General features: G+C 39.2%; 1 protein-coding gene across 1 annotated transcript in view; it reads left to right on the top strand.

The window, feature by feature from the left end:
- The window catches only part of mau2 (MAU2 sister chromatid cohesion factor), a 37,558-nt gene extending 22,637 nt beyond the window's left edge, over positions 1 to 14,921 (top strand). The window contains exons 13-18 of the mRNA XM_061977818.1: positions 3,930 to 3,979; positions 6,589 to 6,666; positions 6,756 to 6,867; positions 11,167 to 11,257; positions 11,339 to 11,466; positions 11,547 to 14,921. Of these exons, the coding sequence (XP_061833802.1) occupies positions 3,930 to 3,979; positions 6,589 to 6,666; positions 6,756 to 6,867; positions 11,167 to 11,257; positions 11,339 to 11,466; positions 11,547 to 11,621 (534 nt within the window). The 3' untranslated portion in view covers positions 11,622 to 14,921. The remainder of the gene's footprint in view (positions 1 to 3,929; positions 3,980 to 6,588; positions 6,667 to 6,755; positions 6,868 to 11,166; positions 11,258 to 11,338; positions 11,467 to 11,546) is intronic.
- The last annotated feature ends 5,637 nt before the right edge of the window (positions 14,922 to 20,558 follow it).

Here is a 20,558-nt window from a genome sequence, read left to right as displayed (position 1 = left end):
AATTTTACCCAAACATCCTTGCCCAAGTCAGACAATTTATACTATGTAAAACTGACTGTGCTACAATATCATGTCGACGATGAAACCCAAAGAAGGAAAAGGCTCTGGCTTTTGTGTGCTTTAACCAGCACAAGTCACTACACAAACTTTCATCCTCATCTGAAGTAAAGAGTGCTTTACTTTTAACTTTTATGATTTGTGGCAATGTACCTTCATCTGTGAGGAAGTCGCTCCGAGTTTGTGCAAAGATTAGCCCTGCTTGAACCCAGACTTTCACAAAAAGATGAATTTTCCCAAAAAATACTGCTTTTAATGGCGGGTTTGGTGACTACTATCTATGGAAATGGAGGAGACAATGAAACTTTAAGAAATAACAGTAGTTTAGAAATGTGTGAATGATATGTTGGCAATGTCAGCCCAAGTTGTTGTGTAGCTAGCTTTGCCTTCTAATGCAAGACAACAGCATCACCGTCCTCCGGCACAATAAAAATGATCTTCCTTAAAACAACTTTCGATTGGATCAATGCCTACTGTGTTTGGCAGTGGACCAGTTAGTAATATCATTTGTTATTACATTTGCGAGCCTTGGTAATGACTATGTAGCGCGTAACATAGCGAACTGCAATATCAAGACGCAACGGAAGTGACAGCAGACAAGTTTCGGCAACGGTCCACAATGCCTAAGGCAGAAAATTGAAAACGGTGTAAGGAACAAAGTTGAAAAAGGAAGTAAAGCGTGACCACTTTTTCAGTCAGAAATAACTTTTTTCAATTATACTTGCATACAATGTTCATTACACCGTTTTCAACTGTCTGCTCCAGCCACTTGGTCCGTCTGTGAAACTTGCTCTTCTGTCACTTACTTTGTGTCTCTCACTTCCTTTGTAGCATTTTCTACCGCTTGGTAGGCGGGGTACACCCTGGACAAGTCGCCACCTCATCGCAGGGACAACACAGATAGACAGACAACATTCACACTCACATTCACACACGAGGGCCAATTTAGTGTTGCCAATCAACCTATCCCCAGGTGCATGTCTTTGGAGGTGTGAGGAAGCCGCATTGCGATACGGCTTTATATTAACGTGTTGTGACGTTTGTATTTGTTGTGGCTTTTGCAGTCATGCTGTAGCTAAAATTTGTTGTGTTGTGGCATTTGTTTTGACCTTTCTCGACCGCCGTCATTCTGTTTTGTTGACGCCACAGATGGGCAGACAGACCTGAGTAACGTTTAACCTACTTATAAGTAAAAGTGCCCAACTTTGTAAAAAGTCTGCCGCTCTTCAATCCAATTTTTTATTTTTTACAAGTATTAATAAAAATGAGTGATTGCCTTTTAAAGCGATGTTAGATCAATAAATATCATCTGAAAGGCCAACTTGCCCTGTACACATCGATGTAGTAGAATCTTAGGAAAATAAATCAATAGATCGTTGTATTGGATGAATTGTTGCACTACTAATTACTACATTGGTGCCTTCCGCTCTTGTAGAGTGACCCACAGGTGCCAACAGCCACGCATTTTAACCCCTGAACAAGCCCGCACCCTCGCCGTTCTTTAGGCACCCTCCCGCTTGTTCCCCGAATCCCGGAAATGGTCCTGCGTCGACCAACTGCTATCAACCTGCAACATATAGCTTAACAATCCAAATAGCGTTAAGCCTGGAATGTACTCTCGCGTCACATAGTTTGCATACACAACGGTGTTATGCTCCTCCCCCTGCAGATCCTCCCACAGACCTTGACATGCACATCAAAAAAGAGCTGTGATTAGTCAGCTTGTTACTACTTCATTTCTGGTGTTTTCCGCCCGTAAAAAGTAAAACAAAACTACAATCTCCGTCATAAAAACAATGGATAAAATCGAACAGGGTTTAATCGAGCAAATATGACAAATTATACAAAACTACAGGGGGTGGCACAGCCCACCTTCACAAGCGTCTTCTCTTCTGGTTTGGAAGCAATGTTTAGATTAAAAGTGTTGTTTAGATTAAAAGTGTTGTTTCAAAGCTCCAACATTAAAGTGGGTGTCGCATTAGACAATTGTTAACTACTACACACAAGAAGGTCTCTTTTTTTAAGAAGATAGTCAACAATAGTTGTGGTTGCTCACACAGGAAAACACTGCCCCCTAGGGCTTTGGAAGCAAATTGCAAGACACACGGCAACCTCAGTGGAAGAGCTATAAACGAACTAAGAGGCCGTCAAAGGGGACGCAAGCTACGTGACGAGACTATATTCATGCCTTTATAGTTATATAAAGGCATGAATATGTATAGTTTATAGTAGTTACATTTGGTTTTTGCCCTCAGTTCTTTCCTATCCAGGATGACTTACTCCCTGTGTTTGTAAACAATAACAAAAATGTCAAATGTTTTCTAATAAGAACATGGAAAAAAGAAAAACATTGATCTAATCACTTTAGGATAGTGTATGTACTGATACTACACAAGGTAGTGATAGTGTTGATATTTGGATCGACACTTCACATTGAAGCTTTAGCGGTTAACATGGCTTCTTATGTCATTCTGCTTGGTGTCTAGAATGTTTAGCCTTTATTTGTCCTAGTTGGAAGAAACAAACCGTACTTTATTTTGCACCGTGAAGGTGAAAATTTAGTAATAGAACTTGCTTCGCACGGAGTATGGACATTAGCCACGCTGAGACAAGTTTGTTGCTGCTTTTTCCTCAAATTCTAGTCGGTTTTATTGCATCCTCCTTATATTCACGCACTCCCAGCATGTGTGGATATTTTTTGCTTACAGGAATTACTCAATTTCTTGTGTTTGTTTAGGATAGCAGTTTTTTACCTTCCAATTACTTTACAATGGTATATAATTGTAAAGAAATAAAGGTTTATATACCGGTACTTTTAAATGGTCAATTGAATTCCATCCATTTCTACTGCTTGTCCCTCTCGGGGTCGCAGTTGAGCTGGAGCCTATCCCAGCTGCACTCGGGCGGCACAAATAGACAACATTCACACACTAGGGTCTATTTAGTGTTGACAATCAATTATTCTAAATTATCATTACATTATAAACACAGTATGGTTTTTATTGGTAATTTATTCAGTTTTAACAGTATGATGTAGACAAAAGAGCTGAGTCTGTCTGCATAAAGCCAAATATTTTTTAAAGTACATTATTGCATATTGTTTTTTGTGTGCCACCTTGAGACAAGAATATGTTGATTGACAGTCTAAAAGTAACATGTCTTCCTTCACTCTTTATTTTTGCAGCTTTATGCATGTTTATGCATTTTTTACAACAGCCTTATTTATTTTCCTTCTTATGTCGCGAACAAAAGATTAATTGATCTTGTAACGGCATGTAGTAGATAATAGCTCGTAGCTAAGCTACCTTGCTATAGCATAGTGAGGAGGAGATTCTTCTTATGGTAAGCAGCTTCCTTTGAGGCTTTGGTTCTGTGCCAGAAGCCTTCGGAGACACAGAATGTTTAATGAACGTCGTAGCGCTTCAAATGAGGCCTCATATGCTTGAGCCAATAAGCCCCTAGAACAGAGAACATAGTGCTCTGTGATTGGTCCGCCATGAGCCAATAGTGTGCAGTTTATGATGTCACGTAGGCAAAGCAGCTTCAATACTTAGTAATTAATTATTGTCTTAATCGAACACCAGAAATCAAATAACTTTTTCACAATATAGTTTAGTTTTTTCAAACGCATGTTTGGAAACAAGCTACTCCCAAATGCATATGAGGTACTAAAAGAGCCTTTAAAATGACGTGTTTGTGAACGTCACATCGCTACCAGGCAAAGAAGCAGTTGAGAATCACTGCCATAAAGGAAATGTGTAATGCTCAGGTAAAATAACTCACACTTGAGGTTATCTTGGAGATTATTAGTGAAAACCACCATTTAATTTAGCAAATTTTACAAAAGTTTTATATTTTACTTTCTCCTGCAGTTGTACAGCCTCCTAGAGAGAATAAACCCAGACCACAACTTCCCAGTCAGGTAAGACCGTGTGGAGTTTATTCTTAATAGTATTTCAGTCACTATTATCAGACTATTTATCAATATGTACAGTGCATCCGGAAAGTATTCAGTGCTTTACTTTTTCCACATTTTGTTATGTTACAGCCCTATTCCAAAATGGGATGAATCCATTTTGTCCTCAAAATTTATGTTGACATTGTGAAAATGTTTGTTTTTTTAAGAGATTTTTGCAAATTGATAAAAAAAAATAACAAAACTAAGAAATCACAGGTACAAATGTATTCACAGCCTTTGCCATGAAGCTCAAAAGTGAAATCAGGCGCATCATGTCTCAATCGATCATCCTTGAGGTGTTCCCACAGCTTAATTGGAGTCCACCTGTGGTAAATTCAGTTAATTGGGCATGATTTGGAAAGGCACACACCTGTCTATATATAAGGTCCCATACTTGACAGTACTTGGCAGAACACAAACCAAGCATGAATTTGAAGGAATTGTCTGTAGACTTCCGAGACAGAGTTGTCTCGTGGCACAAATCTTGGGAAGGTTACCGAGAGATATCTGCTGCCTTGAAATTCCCATTGAGCACACTGGCTTCCATCATCCGCAAACAGAAGAAGTTTGGAACCACCAGGACTCTTGTAAGAGCTGGCTGGCTTTGTAAACTTAGCAAAGGGCCCTAGTCAGGAAGGTGACCAAGAATCTGATGGTTACTCTGGCAAAGCTACATCATTCCTCTGTGAAGAAAGAGAATATTGTGGATGGACAGTAATCTCTGCAGCAATCCACCAATCGTGCCTGTATGGTAGTGTGGCCAGACGAAAACCATTCCTTCATAAAAGTTTGCCAAAATGTACCTGAAAGACTCTCAGACCACGAGAAACCAAATTTTGTGGTCTGATGAGACAAAGATTGAAGTATATGGTGACAGGCACCGCTCATCACCAGGCCAATATCTCTACAGTGAAGCATGGTGGTGGCAGCATCATGCTGTGGGGATGTTTTTTCAGCTGCAGGAAATGGGAGACTAGTCAGGGTAGAGGGAAAGATGAATGCTGCAATGTACAGAAACATACTGGATGAAAACCTGCTCTAGAGTGCTCTTGAACTCAGACTGGGGTGACAGTTCATCTTTCAGCAGGACAATGTCGCTAAGCACACAGCCAAGATATCAAAAGAATGGCTTTAGTAAAACACTCTGTAAATTTCCCGATTGAACATCTCTGGAAAGATCTGAAAATGGCCTTGATGCTTCCCGTCCGACCTAATGGAGCTTGAGAGGTGCTGCAAAGAGGACTGGGTGAAACTGCCCAAAGATAGGTGTGCCAAATTTGTGGCATCGTAAGACTTGAGGCTGGAATTGCTGCCAAAGGTGCATCAACAAGGTATTGAGCAAAGACTGTGAATACTTATGTGTATGTGATTTCTAGATATCTATATATATATATATATATATAGTTTTTAATTTGCAAAAACCTCTAAGAAACTTTTTCACATTTTCATTATGGGCTATTGTGTATTTCCAGGACAAAAATGAATTAATCTCATTTTGGAATAAGGCTGTAACTAGAGATGTCGGAGAATATCGGACTGTCGATATTATCGGCCGATAAATGCTTTAAAATGTAATATCGGAAATAATCTGTATCTGTTTCAAAAAGTAATTTTTATTTATTATTTATTTTTTATTTTTTTGTCTTGTCCAGCTTCTCAGGCAAATCATATAGTTGATGTAGATGCCCATATCGGCTGTTCAGATTGAGCCAAGTTTATAATTTCCTGTTATACAGTATGCCAGGCAGTCTTGCACTAAAGGAGGACTGTTACTGTTTACTTTATTACTCTAGTATACTCTGAACTGAAGCTGTGTGCCTTCATTGTTTTGTAGCTGTTGTTTTGAGGCATGTTTAAAAAAAATGTTTTAAATAATGCACTTTGTGAAAGTCAAAGTATAGTACTTCCCATAGTTGTAGTGGGTATCAGGATTATCTCAGGGAGAGCATGTCCCAAATTCCAAGCTGCTGTTTTGAGGCATGTTAAAAAAAAATAATGCACTTTGTGACTTCAATAATAAATATGGCAGTGACATGTTGGCACTTTTTTCCATAACTTGAGTTGATTTATTTTGGAAAACCTTGTTACATTGTTTAATGCATCCAGCGGGGCATCACAACAAAATTAGGCATAATAATGTGTTAATTCCACGACTGTATATATCGGTGTCGGTTGATATCGGAATCGGTAATTAAGAGTTGGACAATATCGGATATCGGCAAAAAAGCCATTATCGGACATCTCTAGCTGTAACATAACAAAATGTGGAAAAAGTGAAGCGCTGTGAATACTTTCTAAATGCACTGTAAATAATATAAATAGTAATGTATTCATTAAACTAGATCACTATTAAAGTATCTCTTATTGACACCTGCACTAGTCTAGTAAGTTCAGTACAAAAGTGATGTGTACATTACCTCTATCTATACTTGGCATTGTTTTTGTAAGTTTCAGCCAACTCTTCTTCAGATTTTGCAGCAATGTTCTCGTGTTGAGTGCAATATTTGGCGTTAAGAATGCAATTGGAGACGTAATAATTACATTTTATATTTGTCATATTTGTGTTTGTCCAGCTCACATTGCCTACGCGCCGCTGCCTTCTACATCCGGGGACTGCTCTCCTTCTTCCAAGGCCGCTACAACGAGGCAAAGTATGTCTTTTTTTAGGGCTGTCTCATAAAAAAAAAAGTCAACATTTTAACATGCATACTTTTTACATTTGTGCTGTTTACTTCTGTAGACGGTTCTTGAGAGAAACACTCAAGATGTCCAATGCTGAGGACCTGAACAGACTGACCGCCTGCTCGCTTGTTCTGCTGGGCCACATCTTCTATGTACTGGGCAACCACAGAGTAAGACCAAATGACTCATCACAGTTCTTATGGATGGTTGAATGCTTGTGACTGCTTATAATTAGGTGACATTTTGTCATCGCTTGTAAGTTCTCCCACCCATATAATACAACATAATTTGTTTGTTGCATAATGCTACCATCACTATGTGAGTTATTGTGAGAATGTTTAGTTTATTTCCTCAAACCCTCGCATTCACTCTAATCAATGCTGTACTGCAGCTAATTGCTGTTTGCAATGGTTTTCCTCTTGAATAACGTTACATTTCCACTGAATAACACTCCACAACTAGAGGCGTTATTCAATTTCCACTTACAGGAACAAATAGCAGATGGCTGTATTTGCCTTTACGAATACAGTATTAGTGAAGGTACCATACATACCTAAATAAATGTAGCGTAATGTTGTGTGCCGTGTCGCACTTTATAAGTATTTTAACAGTCACTATGTTTCCATGCACTTAATTAGTCTGATTTAGGGTCGTACGGTATACCGGTATTGGTATAGTACCGCGATACTATTGAATCATATTCGGTACTATACCGCCTCTGAAGCGTACCGATCCCCCACCCTCCCCGTTCACCCGTCGTCGTCACGTCATGACATTGCTGGTTTTACGAGCAGAGGAGCATGTTCGGCAGCGCACAATCACAGAGTACTTACAAGCAGACACAGTGTGTAGACAGAAAAGGGAGAACGGACGCATTTTGGCTTAAAAACTAATGATAAAGGTGAAGCTATAACACTGAAACGCCCTCAGGAAGGAGTGCCTTAAGACGATGTCCACATACGCAGTCGGCAGTGTTTTAGCTACATCTAAATCACTAATCCTCGCCTCCATGGCAACAAATAAAGTAAGTTTCTTACAAGTATCATCCCTGCAGGACGAGGAATAGCTAAACATGCTTCACTACACACCGTAGCTCACCGGCGTCACCGCTAATGACGCCATTCCCGAATGTAAACACCATTGGTGGATCTACACCTGACATCCACTGTCCATTCATCCATCCATTTTCTACCGCTTGTCCCTTTTTGGGGTCGCAGAGGGTGCTGGAGCCTATCTCAGCTGCATTCGGGCGGAAGGCGGGTTACACCCTGGACAAGTCGCCACCTCATCGCAGGGCCAACACAGATAGACAGACAACATGCACACTCCCATTCACATAATGATACCAAATTCAGGAGCGTATCTCGTCGATACTACTATGATTTTCTCGATATTTTTAGTATCACAAAATTTTCTTTGATTTTTTAACATTTATATAAACTCAGGAAATATGTCCCTGGACACATGAGGACTTTGAATATGACCAATGTATGATCTTGTAACGACTTGATATTAGATTGATACCCAAATTTGTGGTATCATCCAAAACTAATGTAAAGTATCAAACATCAAAAGAATAAGTGATTATTACATTATAACAGAAGTGTAGATAGAACATGTTAAAAGAGAAAGTAAGCAGATATTAACAGTAAATGAACAAGTAGATTGATAATTAATTTTCTACCACTTGTCCTTAATAATTTTGACGAAATAATAGAATTATAAATGACACTATATGTTACTGCATATGTCAGCAGACTAATTAGGAGATTTTGTTTGTTTACTTACTACTAAAAGACAAGTTGTCTTGTATGTTCACTATTTTATTTAAGGACAAACTTGCAATAAGAAACATATGTTTAATGTACCCAATTTTTTGTGGTTCCCTTTATTTAGAAAAGTATGGAAATACATTTTGGTACCGGTACCAAAATATTGGTATCGGGACAACACTATAATTTCTCAAATCGTGTGTTTTTTTGTATTTTCACACCTACATATGAAGTCCAAGTGTCCATGCACTGTCTCTAACGTGACTATTGGTCACACGCCATGTTCTTCTCGTACACTGGGGGGCGCTTATCTCCTTTTAGCGGATTGACATATGACGTCACACTAGGCATTTGCTCCTCCATACAAGTAAACAGCTTAGCTCTGTAGTACCTGATGTCGGCTGTAATATTGGCACATATTACGTCTCTAATGGATATGCAGACAGCATCAAGGAATGATCTTACGAACATGACACTACTACCAAGAATGTATGGGAGCGGATGCAGGTCCGAAGCAAACAAAGACCGGCGGCAGAGTTTTTTCAAAGGAATTTTTGGACAATTCCTTAAATAAATAAAACAAAACTTTTGAATGTCTCGGAGATCATTCAAAAGGCTCTGTGGATTGATGGAAGGAGTTTTAAATCCGAAAGAAAAGACGGTTTGTGCCCCAGCCAATACTTTTATTTTGGAGTATCTTGCCAGTTGTGTGAAATAGAGATATTGTTCATCAGTTTGGAGCGCGCAAATGCAGGGTGAAGAGGTACTATGTGTACGCTTTATTATACCTGCTTTATTCTCTTTCTTCTCATTCCTATTTCGTTCGGGAGTCAGAATGAAGCCGGCATTCTACATTTCCTTAACTACCTTCTCCAATCGATGCACTTTAAAATGTTTTGTTCTTTTAATTTGTGAAGCAATAAACCGTCTCCTCTTCATTACAATTGTTGCTTATGGTTTTTTTTTATGATATCTGCTTCCGGGTTGTATCCCGCGCGTTGAGACTGGTGCATGCGCGATACGAAGGGTCCCCTCCGGTGGTCGAGAGATCTGGTTTTCAATCGCATAATCCAATTGTGTTAGTCCGACTTTTCAAAAATTTAACACGGTCGAATTAAGGTGTTTCGATGGGTTGTAGGATGCTTATTTAGAGCTGATTTATTTGAGAAAATTGACTAATTTAGTGCATGGCCACATACTGACGCACCCAAAAAAGAAAAAGGGAAGAAAACAAAGAAAGCTAGCAAGAAATTGGACAAAATGCTCCAAAAGTGGATTCATTCTATGACAGTGGTTCTTAACCTGGGTTCGATCGAACCCTAGGGGTTCGGTGAGTCGGCCTCAGGGGTTCGATGGAGCCTCCGCCACGGAGGTAAAGACACATCCGACTTATGTAAATAAAAACTTCTCCTTATCGGTGTATTATGGATACCCCCAAACAATGTTCCCTCTAATTTTCCATCTGATATGCAGGTTGTTTGATTGATCGATTGAAACTTTTACTAGCAGATTGCAAAGGAAGAGAATACATTATATGAAACAGTACAGTTTACACAGTACAGTACATATTCCAAACAATTGACCACTAAATGGTAACACCTGAATACGTTTTTCAACTTGTTTAAGTCGGGGTCCACGTTAATCAATTCATGGTAATGTGTGTAAGGTGTGTAATTTGTTGTGAGTTTATGCACTGTGTTGGTTTTGTTCTGTGAACAAGGTGATGTTCATGCACGGTTCATTTAGTGCACCAGTAAAAAAAACATAACTTTTTCTTGAATTTGAAAAAAACATTTTTTTTAATTTTTCACTAAAGAAGGGTTCGGTGAATGCGCATATGAAACCGGTGGGATTCGGTACCTCCAACAAGGTTAAGAACCACTGGTCTATGCACAGTAGGACACAGTGGAATAAAATAGTACAAAATAAATAGATTGAAGTTAAACTTGAATGGAAAAAAATTTATTATCATACTCATCTCAGTGGCCTAGTGGTTAGAGTGTCCGCCCTGAGATGGGTAGGTTGTGAGTTCAAACCCCGGCCGAGTCATACCAAAGACTATAAAAATGGGACCCATTACCTCCCTGCTTGGCACTCAGCATCAAGGGTTGGAATTGGGGGTTAAATCACCAAAAATGATTCCCGGGCGCAGCCACCGCTGCTGCCCACTGCTCCCCTCACCTCCCAGGGGGTGAACAAGGGGATGGGTCAAATGCAGAGGACAAATTTCACCACACCTAGTGTGTGTGTGTGAGACAATCATTGGTACTTTAACTTTAACTTGAACAAAAAACACAAACAGTGCAGGAAAGCGCTAATGTCAGCTAATGAACCTTCAGCTGGAGGACTGGAACTCGAAAAAATGACCAGGAAGCAGAAAAGAGAGAGCCTGGAGTGAATCACTCCTTGCTAAAAGAGAAGAGAGAGTGTCCGCCCTGAGATGGGTAGGTTGTGAGTTCAAACCCCGGCCGAGTCATACCAAAGACTATAAAAATGTGACCCATTACCTCCCTGCTTGGCACTCAGCATTGGGGGTTAAATCACCAAAATGATTCCCGAGCGCGGCCACCGCTGCTGCTCACTGCTCCCCTCATCTCCCAGGGAGTGGCACAAGGGGATGGGTCAAATGCAGAAAGTAATTTCACCACACCTAGTGTGACTATCAGTGGTACTTTAACTTGTATGTGTACTTTGCAGGAAAGCAACAACATGGTGGTCCCTGCCATGCAGCTCGCCAGCAAGATCCCCGACATGTCCGTGCAGCTTTGGTCCTCTGCGTTGTTAAAGGGTTCGACCACAGGCTCTCATTTTTTTGGAAACAAATAATGATTTGTTTTGAAAGCCCTAACACTGTTGCTCACGCTTGCAGATTTGAACAAGGCGCTCGGCAACACCATGGATGCCCACGAAGCAGCCCAGATGCACCAGAACTTCTCCCAGCAGCTTCTGCAGGACCACATCGCAGCCTGCAGCCTTCCCGAGCACAATCTCATCAGCGTATGTTAAGATAATGTCTTTCTCCGCCGCCATTTTTTACTTTCAACTCTCTAATATACCGCACCTCTTTGATGCTGTAGTGGACCGACGGCCCTCCTCCTGTCCAGATCCAAGCCCAGAATGGCCCCACTACGAGCCTAGCAAGCCTGCTATGAGGAGGACTTTGTATGTATGTATGTGTGTGTGTGTGTGTGTGTGTGTGTGTGTGACTGTGAGTGCGTATGTATGTAGTTGGTACATTGTCACAGGCAACCAAATGACATCTTAAAAGTTGCTATCATTTTAGTCCAGATTCAAATACAGTGGTGCCGCGGTTTTTGTATTATTCGGTTTTAAGCCAACATTTTCATGAAGAATGTATGTTGTAGTACGAATAAACACATTTTTTAAAATTCAGTCATATAGACAAAGACATATAATATACAGTAAAATTCCAATCGAAGTCAACGAGACTCTGGTTTCCAAAATGTCTGCGAATGCACCACGCCTCTACGGTAAGTTTAGCCAAACAATCAAGAGTATTATGGCACTTACTGGCTGTCCTCTGTAGTTTGGTTGAGAGCCTCGTCTTGCACTAATAGCTTGATTGCAGAGGTGGAATTTGTGGGCTCGAAGAGAGTTACAAGCATCGCAGAGTCACGACGGTGTGATTGACTTATGCAATCACAAAGTTGTGTGTTTTTGGCTACAAGACGAGTGACATTACTATGATAAATAGGGTGAGAAAATACAAACCCCGTTTCTATATGAGTTGGGAAATTGTGTTAGATGTAAATATAAACGGAATACAATGATTTGCAAATCCTTTTCAACCCATATTCAATTGAATGCACTACAAAGACAAGATATTTGATGTTCAAACTCATAAACTTTTTTTTTTTTTTGCAAATAATAATTAACTTAGAATTTCATGGCTGCAACACATGCCAAAGTAGTTGGGAAAGGGCATGTTCACCACTGTGTTACATCACCTTTCCTTTAACAACACTCAGTAAACGTTTGGGAACTGAGGAGGCACATTTTTTAAGCTTCTCAGGTGGAATTCTTTCCCATTCGTACAGCTTAAGTTGTTCAACAGTCCGGGGGTCTCCGTTGTGGTATTTTAGGCTTAATAATGCGCCACATATTTTCAATGGGAGACAGGTCTGGACTACAGGCAGGCCAGTCTAGTACCCGCACTCTTTTACTATGAAGCCATGTTGATGTAACACGTGGCTTGGCATTGTCTTGCTGAAATAAGCAGGGGCGACCATGGTAACGTTGCTTGGATGGCAACATATGTTGCTCCAAAACCTGTATGTACCTTTCAGCATTAATGGCGCCTTCACAGATGTGTAAGTTACCCATGTTTTGGGCACTAATACACCCCCATACCATCTCAGATGCTGGCTTTTCAACTTTGCGCCTATAACAATCCGGATGGTTCTTTTCCTCTTTGGTCCGGAGGACACGACTCCACAGTTTCCAAAAACAATTTGAAATGTGGACTCGTCAGACCACAGAACACTTTTCCACTTTGTATCAGTCCATCTTAGATGAGCTCAGGCCCAGCGAAGCCGACGGCGTTTCTGGGTGTTGTTGATAAACGGTTTTCGCCTTGCATAGGAGAGTTTTAACTTGCACTTACAGATGTAGCGACCAACTGTAGTTACTGACAGTGGGTTTCTGAAGTGTTCCTGAGCCCATGTGGTAATATCCTTTACACACTGATGTCGCTTGTTGATGCAGTACAGCCTGAGGGATCGAAGCTTAGCTTAGCTGCTTACGTGCAGTGATTTCTCCTGATTCTCTGAACCCTTTGATGATATTACGGACCGTAGATGGTGAAATCCCTAAATTCCTTGCAATAGCTGGTTGAGAAAGGTTTTTCTTAAACTGTTCAACAATTTGCTCACGCATTTGTTGACAAAGTGGTGACCCTCGCTCCATCCTTGTTTGTGAATGACTGAGCATTTCATGGAATCTACTTTTATACCCAATCATGGCACCCACCTGTTCCCAATTTGCCTGTTCACCTGTGGGATGTTCCAAATAAGTGTTTGATGAGCATTCCTCAACTTTATCAGTATTTATTGCCACCTTTCCCAACTTCTTTGTCACGTGTTGCTGGCATCAAATTCTAAAGTTAATGATTATTTGCACAAAAAAAAAATGTTTATCGGTTTGAACATCAAATATGTTGTCTTTGTAGCATATTCAACTGAATATGGGTTGAAAATGATTTGCAAATCATTGTATTCCGTTTATATTTACATCTAACACAATTTCCCAACTCATATGGAAACGGGGTTTGTACTTTGAATATCAGAAAACAAAGTAAAGAGGTGGCGTTTGTGAGGCCATCCCCTGCTACCTTCTTTCCCATGCCACTCATCGCCAACAAGAGCTTTTAACAGAGTAAATATTTGTTTATCCATTTTTGTGTTAACATTTTTACATTATTTGACTTTCAACCGATCCTTTGGAAGAGATTAATAACCAAAACCAAGGTACCACTTAATTTGCTTTTGAACAATTACCACTACTGCTTGTCAAGTTTGGGCTGGACTCTGAGAACTTCTCCACTTCCACCATTGAGACCCCTTCATCTACATTTTGCCAGCTTCCTTTTCCATTTCTCGGGAAAACCAGGTGACGGGTAGACAAGAGGGTAGTAAAGATGTAGAAGTAATTAATTTATTCATGTCAATATTTTTGTATCTGTTGTTAAATATTCGACCATCATTCTTTCATTACAATTGTTTTGGTTTTGTTTGGATGCATTCGTTTCCATGTATGGAAGTTACTGATGTGGACTCCTTGTACATTACTTTCTGACCTGGGTTTGCGAATAAGATATTCTGGGTAGATATTTTTTGCACAAAATCCATATTAGAGAAGTAAAGACATGTTGTAATATATTTTTCACACAATAATCAGTTGAAATGTTTTTTTGCAACTTTTTTGGAGTGAATGCATTTCTTAAAAAAAACAAGTGTTCAGTTTTCATTATCAATCGTTTCGATGTCTAAGTTGAGTTTTATAATATCATTGTGTTGTGGCTTTTTTTTGAAGATGACACTTATTTTTTTATTTTTTTTCATAATATATTAAATTGATGTATTCATTTTTACAAAGTTCAGGTGTTTTTCAGCTAACTGTAACCTCCAGGTAGTTTTTTTTTTTTACATTTTACAAATCGGTCCCTGTTCTACTCGGTTGTTTCCTTCACAGTTCGTGTGTACAAATTTGCCACTCATTGAACATTTTATTGTACAGTGACATTTTATAAAATTCAATTTAGAAAAGTGTCATGTATTTTTAGCCCTAATTATGTAGAATGATCTCAATGCTTCGTATTTAAGGCACTGTTATGGATACAGTTTAAACTTGAGTACTAGTTGAACTCTATTAATATCTACGTTTTTATTGCTCATGTTTTCAATAATTTTCCAATAAAAGTCTAAAATATTGAAGACGTTTTTGGCAATGGCTCATTCTGTTTTGATGAAAACCTTACGTCAACAAATACCACCTCGAAAATATTTTTGTACCAATGTTTGTGCTACCTTTTCTTTTCCGTTGTCTGAAATTATTTCAGAAAAAGAACAATTTTAGTACAATTTTAGCTAATCCAGTGAATAAATGTATGCTATATTCCAATGTTCTGTACATACAGTACAGGCCAAAAGTTTGGACACACCTTCTCATTTCAATGTGTTTTCTTTATTTTCATGACTATTTACCGTATTTTTCGGAGTATAAGTCGCACCGGAGTATAAGTCGCACCTGCCAAAAATGCATAATAAAGAAGGAAATTGACATATATAAGTCGCACTGGAGCCCGGCCAAACTATGAAAAAAACTGCGACTTATAGTCTGAAAAATACGGTACATTGTAGATTGTCACTGAAGTGAAAACACTTTCAGGTGACTACCTCTTGAAGCCCATCGAGAGAATGCCAAGAGTGTGCAAAGCCGTAATCAGAGCAAAGGGTGGCTATTTTGAAGAAACTAGAATATAAATCATGTTTTCAGTTATTTCACCTTTTTTTTGTTAAGTACATAACTCCACATGTGTTCATTCATAGTTTTGATGCCTTCAGTGACAATCGACAATGTAAATAGTCAGGAAAATAAAGAAAACGCATTGAATTGAGAAGGTGTGTCCAAACTTTTGGCCTGTACTGTATATATTTTATTCATATAATGCAGTGTTTTTCAACCTTTTTTGAGTCAAGGCACATTGTTTTCATAAAAAAAAAATACAGAGGCACACCACCAGCAGAAAAGGTTAAAAAATTAAACTCCACCAGGTTGTCGTGCCTTATTTTGAGTTTGTTTGTTGTTTCTTGTGTGTATTGCTTTAGTTCCTGTCTTGCGCTGTTATTTTGATGACCCTTCCTGTTTTGTTGGTGTTCTCCTGTAGCAGCTTCACACCTTCCTTTGAACGCTATTGCCCGCCCCTGCTTTGTTTTCGCAATCAAGACTATTTAAGTTGTGCGTACGCTATCCTTCTTTGAGGGGACATTGTTGATTGTCACGTCATGCACGGGATGTGCTTTGTCGGCGCCGTCTTTGCTCCACACGCTGTAAGTTTTTGCTGTCGTCCAGCATTCTGTTTTTGTTGACTTTGTAGCCAGTTCAGTTTTACTTTTGTTTTGCATAGTCATCCCTATGCTTCAGTGCCTTTTCCTAGCGGGACTTGCCTTTTGTTGATTTTTGGTTTAAGCGTTACATACCTTTTTTTACCTGCACGCTGTCTCCCGCTGTGCTCTGCCTATTGGGATCACGACAAACCACTTCTACAAAGCAATGAACTACCTGCTGCCACCTACTGACATGGAGTATTACATGGTTACCCTGCCAAGCTCTACACAGCACAGGCACTAGACAACGGCACATTATTATGATTATTGATTTGCAAAACATATTTTTTGGACTAATTAGGTGAAGTTGCATAATTTCCCACGGCACACCAGGCAATATATCACGGCACAGTGGTTGAAAATCACTGATAAAATATATTAATTTGCTTTGTCACCTGTAGCACAAAACTAACAAGATGTACAGTATTGATCCTACATTGGATTGTTTTTAGCATTTTTAATGCACCTCAAAAAGAGGCTCCCCATTTTTTTGCATGCAGCCCTCAATGGAATAAGTTTGGGGCAAAAACTAATCAAGATAAAATAAGTTGTTATATGAGGAGGTCTCCAAATTTAAAGTATAACCTGAACCTTAATATGTCTACCAAGCTAGAATTTCTTCCTGTCACACACACCTACCAATACGCCAAATAATGACTTAAGTCAGTGATTGTACGCGGGATCTATCTAGTCTTATGCCACAAAATCACTTAATTTAATATTCAAACACAGTGTTCAAACTTTGATGTTACAGGAGACAAAATATTAAATATACTTGTTAAATAAAACCTCTGCCTTGTTTTTAATGAATATCTAAGCCTACTACGCTACTGTATTTTAATGCTGGTCATTATGGCAGTACTTGGGGAACCAAGTGTAAAACACAGTACAGTTTTATTTAACTTTTAAGGACATTTTCATTTAATCTTTAAAAACTATTTTGAAGGTTATTTTAGTACAATGTTTATTTGACTTTAATGTGCAATTAATTGTATTTGAGTCATTCAAGTACAGTGTTTTATTTTCATACATTCAAACAGTGTTATTGTTCAAACTGTGTGTGGTGTTGCAGTGGCCATAAATATGAAATCCATCTACCGTATTTTTCGGACTAAAAGTCGCAGTTTTTTTCATAGTTTGGCCGGGCGTGCAACTTATACTCCAGTGCGACTTATATGTTTTTTTTCCTTCTTTATTATGCATTTTCGGCAGGTGCGACTTATACTCCGAAAAATACGGTACTTGTTGAATAAAACCTCTTAATTCATCCTTAGGCCTACGTCGCTACTGTATTTTAATTTTGGTAATTATGAGTGATACTTGAGGAGCCAAGTGTTTTCCGAGGTGGTACTTGGTGAAAAATAAAACCTCTGCCTTGTTTTTAATGAATATCTACGCCTACTACGCTACTGTATTTTAATGTTGGTCATTATGGCAGTACTTGGAGAGCCAAGTGTTTTCTGAGGTGGTATTTGACGTACAGTACAGTAGTGTGAAGTGAAGTGAATTATATTTATATAGCGCTTTTCTCTAGTGACTCAAAGCGCTTTACGTAGTGAAACCCAATATCTAAGTTACATTCAAACCAGTGTGGGTGGCACTGGGAGCAGGTGGGTAAAGTGTCTTGCCCAAGGACACAACGGCAGTGACTAGGATGGCGGAAGCGGGAATCGAATCTGGAACCCTCAAGTTCTTGGCACGGCCACTCTACCAGCCGAGCTATACCGTACAGTTTTGTTTAACTTTTAAGGACATTTTCATTTAATCTTTAAAAACTGTATGTTGAAGGTTATTTTAGTACAAAATTTATTTAACTTTAATGTGCAATTAATTTGATTTGAGTCATTTAAGTTTTATTTTCCTATATTCAAACACAGTCTTATTGTTCTAATATCACATGGACAAAGATAAGACTTTCTGGAGGAAAGTTCTGTGGTCAGATTAAACAAAAAAAATAGCTCTTTTGCCACAATACCCAGCAATATGTTTGGGGGAGAAAAGGTGAGGCCTTTAATCCCAGGAACACTATTCCTACCGTCAAGCATGGTGGTGGTATTATTATGCTCTCGGCCTGTTTTGCTGCCAATGGAACTGGTGCTTTACAGAGAGTAAATGGGACAATGAAAAAGGAGGATTACCTCCAAATTCTTCAGGACAACCTAAAATCATCAGCCCGGAGGTTGGGTCTTGGGCGCAGTTGGGTGTTCCAACAGGACAATGACTCCAAACACATGTCAAAAGTGGTAAAGGAATGGCTAGAATTAAGGTTTTAGAATGGCCTTCCCAAAGTCCTGACTTAAACGTGTGGACAATGCTGAAGAAACAAGTCCATGTCAGAAAACCAACAAATGTAGCTGAACTGCACAATGTTGTCAAGAGGAGTGGTCAAAAATTCAACCGGAAGCTTGTGGATGGCTACCAAAAGCGCCTTATTGCAGTGAAACTTGCCAAGGGACATGCAACCAAATATTAACATTGCTGTATGTATACTTGGTCACATTTTCATTAGACCCATAATACATTCATAAAAGAATCAAACTACATGAATGTTTTTTGTGACCAACAAGTATGTGCTCCAATCACTCTATCACAAAAAAATAAGAATTGTAGAAATTATTGGAAACTCAAGACAGCCATGACATTATGTTCTTTACAAGTGAATGTAAACTTTTGACCACGACTGCACTTGAGGAGCCAAGTGTTTTCCGAGTAGGGATGCAGAACAGCTACACTGGGACCCGGAAAAAGTCTCACAGGTGGTTAGCAAATATATATTTTATTTAGGATAAGGGTATTTAATGAAGCAGAGCCATCTCACAACTGTTATTTAGCTAAGAAATATGCATTTTATAATAGAGGTTATTATTGTTAGTATTAATTATCAATAGTGCTATTTCTATTGGTATTTGTATTGCACCATTTGTAGTGTAATAATGCTCATTGTCATTTCTGTATTATTATTTATTTCACTAACTTCTTTGCTATCACTTTTATCATCATATTTGTACATATATTTGCTGTTGTTGTTGTTATTGTTGTGTTTGCTGTTGTTGTAGTCTTATCCCACTCTTGTCCCCACAATTTCCCCCTCTGTCTTTCTTTTTTTCTCTCTTTCCATCACCTCCTGCTCCGGCCCGGCTGCACCAAATAATAATATAAATCCATTTAATAAAGTCAAATACAAATAAGGCAACGAGAGACGTATCCTACACTTCTCTTTTGTAAAGTACATTTGTAAAGCCGATATGTAACAACAACAACAACAAACGTAACTTAGATATTGGGTTTCACTATGTAAAAGCGCTTTGAGTGACTAGAGAAAAGCGCTATATAAATATAACTCACTTAATTCACATATGGGCATCTACATCAACCATATGATTTACCTGAGTAGCTGGACAGGACAAAAAAAAGCATTTTGTTTAAGCCTTGTGTAATGTTCATGTAATAATAATAATACATTTTATTTATAAGGCGCCTTTCTGGGCACTCAAGGACACCGTACAAAATCACAACAATAAAATCAAATTGGATAAAAAACAACAACAAAGAGAAAAGAAAAGATGATTACAATGAATAAGCAGTCAGGAATAGGTGTGTTTTGAGTCTTGATTTGAAGAGGGATATTGAATCTAAGTTGCGAAGGTCTGGTGGTAAAGAGTTCCAAAGATGTGGGGCAGAGCGGCTGAAAGCTCGGGCATCCATGGTGGACAGTTTAAATAAAGGGACAGTGAGATGGATGCATGAAGAGGATCTTAGGAAACGTGAGGGTGTGGCGACATGGATCAGGTCAGAGAGATATGATGGAGAGAGGTTATGGATGGCTTTGAAAGTGAGGAGAATTATTTTAAAGTGGATACGATGTTTGATGGGTAGCCAGTGGAGTTATTGTTGTTACTCAGCCAGCGTTTGTGGTTACCTTATCCCAATAAACATCTGTTCAGTATTTTAACATAAAAGTGTTTGATTGGGAGGCAATAAAAGCCACAAAATGCAACGGGTCCATCGGACCCACAAACGCTGGCTGAGTAACAACAATATGAACGTTGCACGGAAAATGTCTCCGCCAGTTTCTGCATCCCACAGGGATTCTTCTTCTGTGCTTCTGCACCTGCGGTTCCCACACAAGGTTGCAACATTGCTTGTCAACACTGTCTGCTCTCATTTTCTCGCACATTTGACCTTATGATGTTTTGTGTACCTACACTCTGTCCTCCTCCTGTCTAGGCCTGTTGTGTGTGTGTGTGTGGGGGGGGGGGGGGGGGGGGGGTGCGTGTGGTACACAGAACATCAATTTCCACACTTCTATTAGCCCCGGGTCCAGTGGACTAAGACATCTTATATGTAATAGAAATGTGTCGGGGGTGCGTATGGTGTGTAGTCATTAATATGTATTCTGATATATGTTCTTCACAGAAAATGAGCCAAAGTCAGTTAGTCTCTTAAACCATACTTGCCAACCCT

This window comes from Nerophis lumbriciformis, linkage group LG18 (genome assembly GCF_033978685.3).
Source record: "Nerophis lumbriciformis linkage group LG18, RoL_Nlum_v2.1, whole genome shotgun sequence".
Classification (NCBI taxonomy): domain Eukaryota; kingdom Metazoa; phylum Chordata; class Actinopteri; order Syngnathiformes; family Syngnathidae; genus Nerophis; species Nerophis lumbriciformis.
This window is presented reverse-complemented; position numbering and strand designations above follow the sequence as displayed.